Below are 10,058 nucleotides of genomic sequence, written 5' to 3'. Positions count from 1 at the left end.
GCAAAAGGCACTCATTTCGTGGAACGACCATTCTAATTTTCATTCAGTCATTCAAATATATCCATCCAGCGAGATATTTCAGTCATCATTTATAGACATACATGTATACCTTTTATTACGTGGAATGGTAAGACACTGTTTATGAAGATTGAGTCTATTTTAGGTATTCAAAGTTAAATATCAATGGATTATAACAAAGAGAAAACACCAATCACTGAATGGCACTCCGTCATCGCTCAAGGTTGCGAGTCCAGCACGCCTCCTTCTGTGCCAGATATAAAACCATCACAACTTTCCTCTTGGCCTCAAACCGGTACTCTCACCTTCCCGCTTTTACGCGAAAACACTACATGTGTTTTCTCAACGGGATTTTAATATAGTGCGGTGTTTCTGCAGATGCAGAAAAAAACAGGTTATTGACATTACACAATATGGAGCTGAATTTTACACAGAGAGGGCGCGACATTCTAGAGTTACGCGCGCTGGCGCAGAAACTTCTGACTCGGGGGAACAACTACTCTCTGCGTCTGGAGAACTACTCTCTGTTTGACAACGGATCGGAGCTCGATCAGGAGGACTCATTGGACGTCAACACTAACATCTACTCTAAGGTCCTGGTCACTGTGATCTATATCGCGCTCTTTGCCGTCGGCTGCTTAGGGAACTCTGTTACGCTATACACCCTGGTGACCAAGAAGTCCCTCCAGAATATCCAAAGTACTGTCCACTACCACCTGTCCAGTCTCGCCGTCTCCGACCTGCTAATACTAGTCCTCAGCATGCCCGTCGAGCTATATAATTTCATCTGGGTCCATCATCCTTGGGCGTTCGGAGGAGTTGTTTGTAAAGGCTACTATTTCATTCGGGATGCCTGCTCGTATGCCACGGCGTTCAACATCGCCAGCCTCAGCGTCGAGCGTTATATGGCGATATGCCACCCTTTCAAGGCGAAGAGCATCATGTCCTGCAGCCGCACCAAAAAGCTGATCAGCGGGATGTGGGTGGCTTCGTTTCTCCTGGCCTCTCCGATGCTCTTCACCATGGGACAGAAGTATCATGGACCCCAACGGGAGAAGATATGCACCACCATCGTGCCTCCTGTCGTATTGAAGATAGTGATTCAGGTGGGTTTGAAAGTCCTCCTGACTTCGGCCTCAATCAGTAATGGTGGTATTTTTACAAACCAATATTTGAAGAGCGGCTTGGGCAGTACATTCAGCTCTAAATAACAGCTTTCTGAAATATGTACTTGTCTTTCTTTTATGGGAAGGTGTCAGCACTACCTGTTGACAATTAGCTTCCTCTGTGAATAAATACAATTAATGCAAATCAGAAAAAAAATAATAATTACATTTATTATTCGTTTAAATTAAGTAATAATTTTTCATTTCAGCATTTTTAACTGTGAATGTAGTAATTCAAGAAATGGGCATGTTGTATGGCTACTGTGGAGCTCTATGTAATACTGCACACACACACACACACACACACACACACACACAGACACACACACAGACACACACATACACGCACATACACACACACACACACACACACACACACACACACACACACACACACACACATACACATATATACACACACACACACATACGCATGCACACACACACACACACACACACAGAGCGAGAGAGGGGGGGAGAGAAGGAGATTATTTTTTATTTGATTAGGATCTCTCTTAGTCCTCATTAGGACTAATCTTCCAAGAGTCCTTAAACATTCAAATAGAATTTATAATACGAACACATTTTCACATATTACACACTGTTACAAACAACGGACATATTGACAAGATAAATCATTCTGACATTCTTATGAGATAGAGTGGTTCCTCCATCTGCCATAGTCCTGCAAAACCTTTCCATTTAGTATATTTAAATGGTTCTAAAGTTCTGTTTGATGTATATATTGAAATGTTTCTGGGTTTCTCAGATACATTATTCCATTTCTTTATTGCTCTGGATCAAAATGTTATTTTGCCTGTTTCTCTTTTCTGTCTGGATAACACACAGATGGTGGCCAATCTATTCCTGCTGTTGACTGAATGTCTGTCTCTTACCACCTGAATACTGTTGTGAATGGAGTTTGGCCGTTTTAAATGGTGTACATTGTGAAATAAATTGAGAATGGTTTTTTTTCAATTATCTTGTTGATCAATGAGCACCCAAGAGCATTGTGCATGACTACAACAGAATAATCATATCTCCACCTTCAAACAGCACTTGCTACTTTGTTCTGTTCAATCTGCAGCCTCCTAGTTTAATTTAACTTGCTGTTGCATTTCCCCAGACCACAGAACAATAGATGACCTGACTCACAATTAATGCTTGGGTTGTTTGCTAAATAATCTTTCCCAGTAAATATTTAGCTATCCTTCTGAGCATGCTTTTTTTTTATATACATATATGAGTTATTTGAGATGACCATGATATGCAGTTGTCTAGATGCACCCCTAGTAGTCTGGTATCTGCAACTGCATACATTTTTACTCCCCCCATACTCAATTGCATCCCATGTTGTGTTGGTCTTTTCCTGGGGAACAGACCAACATAAACCTTGGTTTTCTTGCTGTTCAAAACAAATTTGTTCCACTCACTGATCTACTTGTAAAGCTTGGGGAACTGATTGTCTTGCTGTATAAATTGTAGTATCATCTGCGAATGTAGTAGCTTGAGATTCAGAAAAGGCGTAAGGAAGATCGTTGGTATATATTAAGTTAAGAAGCGACCCAAGGCAGCTGCCCTGCGGTATTCCACAGTTTAAAACATGAAGGGAAGAAAACGACCCATGACATAGGTGGACTGTTTCCTGTCAGTTAGATATGACTGTACCCAATACAATGCTGCCTCCATGAACCCATAATGCAGTAATTTTGTCAAAATTATTTCATGATCCACCTAATCAAATGCTGCACTAAAATCTAAAAATATTACACCTACAAACCTGCCATTATCCATAGCATTGAGCCACTGGTCAGTCATATCAAACAGTGGAATGTTTTTTGTGATAAGCGTGCTGATTGGCTGTGATCAGATTATTCTTTTCCATATACTACCATATTTGTCTAGTCACAATACCTTCCAATATATTACTGGGTGAAGGGAGTAGACTACTTGGTCGACTATTGGCTGGAGTAATGGGTTATTTTCTGTCTTTCGGGATTGGACACATGCTTCCATACATTTGTAATTTTCCCAGTGACCAATTAAATATGTATTTCAGTGTAGCTGCAATCTGGGGAAACAGCATAGCGAAGTACATTTTTTTTCCCATAACCTGTAGATGTACCATCGGATAATGACTTCAATAGGTTTAATAACACCTCCTGTACTGACACCAATGGTAGACTAAAAGAGAAGTGAGAAGGTTTTTTTTTCTCTCATTACATGACTATCAATCCATTGGACAATAGCTTGTTTGGAAGAATGGGTGTTTCCATTATCTCTCAATCAATTCAATTTCATTGTAAAAAAAAAAATCAGCACAATGATTGGCAATATCAGCTGGTTTTGTAATTGTTCTTCCGTTAACCTCCACACTAGATGGGCATTGTGACATAGATTAACCAAGTAAGCCCTTCATTGTATTCCATACATTTTTACAATCATTTTTACAATCAATAAAATCTTTGTTTTTACAAAAGCTGTTTTTTTCTTCTTGCGATTTATTTTAACGGCATACTTACGTCGTGTGCTATAATTCTGTTCATCAATTTCTTGTTAAAATTTGTCTGCTAAGACTATTGCCACTGTATTCTTTTATACTGGGGCATGATGGTCCATTACCTCAGTGAGCAAATCAATAAAAACCTTTTGTGTCGTGATTTAAATCATCCTCTCGATAAATCAGCTCTCAGGGTACAGCAGACAAATCATTTTGAAATTGCTCATGACTAAATGTTTTATATAATTTCTCTTGACCACAATCCTTCTGGATTTCTTGGGAAACCTAGTGTTCATGGTTATGGCCACAATATTATACGGTCTGTCCAGCCCACTTTCATTTATATATCCTTTAAGCATTGCAATGGTATATTACAGAAGATCAGATCAATGCACGTGTCTGAACGGTGACCCAACTAGGTTGATGATCTAGTAATGTCATTAATCATTTGTTTCAAACCACAGCTCTCGGCATATCTCATTAATTTAGTTATATTTGAATTGTTATGATCTTTCCAATTTGTATTAAAATCACTCAAGATAAATACATCTCTATTAATATCGGTGGCCTGGTCAAACCCAGTACATAAGTCATCCAGATAGGACACCTTAGAGCTAGTAGGTCTATACACACAGCCAACCAATATGGCTGCCTGGTGAGGTGGATGTACCGGTTGAGGCAGATGCACTTGAGCCCATAGTGCCTCTATTTGACGTACATTTAAGGTCCATCCCTCCTCTTAAAAGGTATGTGATTCTGAATGTACAATGCTACACCCCCACCATTCCTATTCCTGTCCCTTCTCAGTAGACAATATCTATGATTCCTGTCCCTTCTCAGACTATATCTATGATTCCTGTCCCTTCTCAGTAGACTATATCTATGATTCCTGTCCCTTCTCAGTAGACTATATCCATGAATGTTCATGTCCATCATTTACGGATGCATCCAAATGCGTTTCGGTTAAAGCTAAAATATCAATATTATATTTATTGACCAAGTTAAAAACCTCATGTATTTTGTTAGGAAGGCTACATCCATTAACCTGAGCTATATGCAACCCTTTCCTTATCAAGAGGAGATCAATAGAGCATGTATTCATTATAGTGGAGATTAATAGAGCATGTATTCATTATAGTGGAGATCAATAGAGCATGTATTCATTATAGTGGAGATCAGTAGAGCATGTATTCATTATAGTGGAGATCAGTAGAGCATGTATTCATTATAGTGGAGATCAATAGAGCATGTATTCATTATAGTGGAGATCAATAGAGCATGTATTCATTATAGTGGACATCAATAGAGCATGTATTCATTATAGTGGAGAACAGTAGAGCATGTATTCATTATAGTGGAGATCAATAGAGCATATATTCATTATAGTGGAGATCAATAGAGCATGTATTCATAATAGTTTAAGTTGTCATGATACACTACAACACAAACTCAGATTTGAACATTAAATTAAAATAGCCAGGGAGTTTCTCTAGAGTCCTGATACAGTTGATTTCAAATAGCCAGGGAGTTACTCTAGAGTCCTGATACAGTTGATTTCAAATAGCCAGGGAGTTACTCTAGAGTCCTGGTACAGTTGCCAGTTGATGTAAAGTTTATTCATCACCAAAGAGCCTTGTTGGTTCAGGCAACGCTTCTCTTTCATGATGAGATACAGTTTTTTTTGTCTCCTTCCATTGATCTCCGTGGGGAAGTAGGGTCTCAGAGTTCTCAGTCCCTGCTCTTCGCCATTTCCGTTTGCTTAAAACGTTCAAAACATGCAATAACAGCCCTGTGTCCTATTCCCAGAGGCCTTACCCATTCTATAGACTCTGGAGAAAGTGACATTACTCACGACATCTGTGGACAGTTTCCGCTGAGTTGACCTAAAGTCTCGGACAGTGTCCTCACAGCCTCTATTGTTGTCATCCTCCGGTATCCCTGAACATATTAGATTGCACAGTGTCCTCACAGCCTCTGCTGTTGTTATCCTCCGGTATCCCTGAACATATTAGATTGGACAGTGTCCTCACAGCCTCTGCTGTTGTTATCCTCCGGTATCTCTGAACATATTAGATTGGACAGTGTCCTCACAGCTTCTGCTGTTGTTATCCTCCGGTATCCCTGAACATATTAGATTGCACAGTGTCCTCACAGCCTCTGCTGTTGTTATCCTCCGGTATCCCTGAACATATTGGATTGGACAGTGTCCTCACAGCCTCTGTTGTTGTTATCCTCCAGTATCCCTGAACATATTAGATTGCACAGTGTCCTCACAGCCTCTGCTGTTGTTATCCTCCGGTATCCCTGAACATATTGGATTGGACAGTGTCCTCACAGCCTCTGTTGTTGTTATCCTCCAGTATCCCTGAACATATTAGATTGGACAGTGTCCTCACAGCCTCTGCTGTTGTTATCCTCCGGTATCCCTGAACATATTAGATTGGACAGTGTCCTCACAGCCTCTGCTGTTGTTATCCTCCGGTATCCCTGAACATATTAGATTGGACAGTGTCCTCACAGCCTCTACTGTTGTTATCCTCCGGTATCTCTGAAAAGATGAGATTGGACAGTGTCCTCACAGCCTCTGCTGTTGTCATCCTCCGGTATCCCTGAACTTATTAGATTGGACAGTGTCCTCACAGCCTCTACTGATGTTATCCTCCGGTATCTCTGAACATATTAGATTGGACAGTGTCCTCACAGCCTCTACTGTTGTCATTCTCCGGTATCTCTGAAATGATGAGATTGGACAGTGTCCTCACAGCCTCTGCTGTTGTCATCCTCCGGTATCTCTGAAAAGATGAGATTGGACAGTGTCCTCACAGCCTCTACTGTTGTTATCCTCCGGTATCTCTGAAAAGATGAGATTGGACAGTGTCCTCACAGCCTCTACTGTTGTTATCCTCCGGTATCTCTGAAAAGATGAGATTGGACAGTGTCCTCACAGCCTCTACTGTTGTCATTCTCCGGTATCCCTGAACATATTAGATTGGACAGTGTCCTCACAGCCTCTACTGTTGTTATCCTCCGGTATCTCTGAAAAGATGAGATTGGACAGTGTCCTCACAGCCTCTACTGTTGTCATCCTCCGGTATCCCTGAAAAGATGAGATTGTCCCGCATTGATCAACACTGCACATCCAAGCAACGTTTCTTTAAGTTGTTTGTTCTCCCTTTGAACCACTTTGCCAGCAAATAGAGTCTACAGCACCTTTCAGCTCCGTGTTTCTCTTTCCTCAGATCATCAATCTGATATTGGCTGAATTGTAGACTGGCACGTAATGCATTGACGTCCTCTCGTAGTATATCCAAGATATCAAGTTTGGCAAGCCTTTCATTGATGGATTTCAACAAGTCCACATCTATATCCGTGAACCTCTCCCCACTTTTCACGTGTGCCCTCTTGGGGCTTGGTGATGGTTTTTGGTGCCATCGTTGACACCGATTGGCCGACTTGGCTTTGGGTTTGTTTTGTTGATTGTGTTTGTTGTCCTAAACAGTGCTTGAATCCTCTGAAACCTGTGCCATGTTTCTTTGAGCTCGTATCTCTCTACGTGAATGAATCAATTCAAGCTCTTCATTGGATTCTGAATCATCCAGCGTGTTTGCAGGCAGAGTAAAACTAAAATAACAAAAACAACGGATATATCTTTCTGGACGTACATACATACTGTATACAGGCAGTGAGTAGATACACCCAATACAATTATACCATTAAACAATTGAACCATTGAACCATTAAACCATTAAACCATTAAACCATTGAGCCATTAAACCATTAAACCATTAAACCATTGAACCATCAAACCATTAAACCATTAAACCATTGAACCATCAAACCATTAAACCATTAAACCATTGAACCATTAAACCATTAAACCATTAAACCATTGAACCATTAAACCATTGAGCCATTAAACCATTAAACCATTAAACCATTAAGCCATTGAACCATCAAACCATTAAACCATTAAACCATTGAACCATTAAACCATTAAACCATTAAACCATTGAACCATTAAACCATTAAACCATTAAACCATTGAACCATTAAACCATTAAACCATTAAACCATTAAACCATTAAACCATTAAACCATTAAACCATTGAACCATTAAACCATTGAGCCATTAAACCATTAAACCATTAAGCCATTGAACCATCAAACCATTAAACCATTAAACCATTGAACCATTAAACCATTAAACCATTAAACCATTGAACCATTAAACCATTAAACCATTAAACCATTAAACCATTGAACCATTAAACCATTGAGCCATTAAACCATTAAACCATTGAACCATCAAACCATTAAACCATTGAACCATCAAACCATTAAACCATTAAACCATTGAACCATTAAACCATTAAACCATTAAGCCATTGAACCATCAAACCATTAAACCATTAAACCATTGAACCATTAAACCATTAAACCATTAAACCATTAAACCATTGAACCATTAAACCATTGAACCATCAAACCATTAAACCATTAAACCATTAAACCATTAAACCATTAAACCATTGAACCATTAAACCATTGAGCCATTAAACCATTAAACCATTAAACCATTGAACCATCAAACCATTAAACCATTGAACCATCAAACCATTAAACCATTAAACCATTGAACCATTAAACCATTAAACCATTAAACCATTAAGCCATTGAACCATCAAACCATTGAACCATCAAACCATTAAACCATTAAACCATTGAACCATCAAACCATTAAACCATTGAACCATCAAACCATTAAACCATTGAACCATTAAACCATTGAGCCATTAAACCATTAAACCATTAAACCATTGAACCATCAAACCATTAAACCATTAAACCATTGAACCATCAAACCATTAAACCATTAAACCATTGAACCATTAAACCATTAAACCATTAAGCCATTGAACCATCAAACCATTAAACCATTAAACCATTGAACCATTAAACCATTAAACCATTGAACCATTGAACCATTGAACCATTAAACCATTAAACCATTAAACAATTATGTGCTCATTCCTGCTTGTTATACTGAACTGTTTGCCGCAAAGAATTAAACAATTCTCGGAAGATTTTCGCTCTGCTAGAGAGAGAGGGGGAGAGAGAGCGGGGAAGAGAGAGAAGCAGAGAGTGGGAGAGAGAGGAGAGTACAGAGGGGGAGAGAGAGAGGAGGGTAGAGAGGGGGAGAGAGAGAAGCTGAGAGGGGTATGGAGAGGGGGAGAGAGGGGGAGAGATAGGGGAGAGAGAGAAGCAGATAGGGGGAAGAGAGAGAAGCAGAGAGTGGGAGAGAGGGGGAAGAGAGAAGCAGAGAGGGGGAGAGAGGGGGGAAGAGAGAGAAGCAGAGAGGGGGAGAGAGAGAAGCAGAGAGGGGGAGAGAGAGAAGCAGAGAGTGGGAGAGAGAGAAGGAGAGAGAGAAGGAGAGAGAGAGAGGGGGAGAGAGAGAAGCAGAGAGGGGGAGAGAGAGAAGCAGAGAGGGGGAGAGAGAGAAGGAGAGAGAGAGAAGCAGAGAGTGGGAGCGAGAGAAGGAGAGAGAGAGAGAGGGGGACGAGAGAGGAGGACGAGAGAGAAGCAGAGAGGAGGACGAGAGAGATACAGACTAAGACTGAGAGATGAATACCCAATAATGAGAACATTTTTGTTTGAGTTCCCCACTCAACTGTTGCAGTTGTATGTGGAAACATATTGTGGTAGCAGGCCAGCAACCAGGATTTTTGACGGTTCGAATCCCAGCCCAGACGAGAAAATCTGGTGTGGAAAGTTGCTGGCATTATCCCCAATGCCTGCCATTGTGGCAATTAACAACGTATAATTGCTCCAGGTGCTCGGCACTGCAGCTGACCTGTTGCTTCCCGCCGCTCTCTCTCTCTCTCTGTGTGTCAGGGGGTTGGGTTGTGTATAAAGACACATTTCTGTTCTGTCTAAGTTCATGGACAATAAAGCAAATCTGATCTTGTCCCTCCTTACAATCCCCACCCCATCCACTTCTATCCTCACGCATCGCTGTCACACACGAAGGCTGAGATCAAACTGGTACAGACAACAATCATGTCTCCTAGGGGTGCTGTTGCTGTTGTAGCTCTTAGTCCCATATTTCCACAGAGTGAACGGTGTAGCGAGGTGGAGCTCAGAGCTTGTTGGTGTTGCCACGTAATCTAGATGGATGTGCTTCCACAGATCTTACCATCATTCTGAGAATTGCACACAGCCGTGTGTGTGTGTGTGTGTGTGTGTGTGTGTGTGTGTGTGTGTGTGTGTGTGTGCAGTATTACATAGTATTTGGCATAGAGCACCACAGTACAACATGCCCATTTCTTACATCATTTAATTCCAAGGCTGAAGATGTTCCCCCTCCTCTCCACTAC

At 40.7% G+C, this 10,058-nt stretch overlaps 1 protein-coding gene across 1 annotated transcript in view; it reads left to right on the top strand.

Annotated features, from left to right (window-relative positions):
* Nucleotides 1-310: 310 nt before the first annotated feature.
* LOC110491170 (neurotensin receptor type 1-like) overlaps nucleotides 311-10,058 on the top strand; it is a 35,601-nt gene continuing 25,853 nt past the window's right edge. The window contains exon 1 of the mRNA XM_036947667.1: nucleotides 311-1,124. Within this exon, the coding sequence (XP_036803562.1) occupies nucleotides 432-1,124 (693 nt within the window). The 5' untranslated portion in view covers nucleotides 311-431. The remainder of the gene's footprint in view (nucleotides 1,125-10,058) is intronic.

This window comes from Oncorhynchus mykiss, chromosome 16 (assembly GCF_013265735.2).
Source record: "Oncorhynchus mykiss isolate Arlee chromosome 16, USDA_OmykA_1.1, whole genome shotgun sequence".
Lineage (NCBI taxonomy): Eukaryota > Metazoa > Chordata > Actinopteri > Salmoniformes > Salmonidae > Oncorhynchus > Oncorhynchus mykiss.
This window is presented reverse-complemented; position numbering and strand designations above follow the sequence as displayed.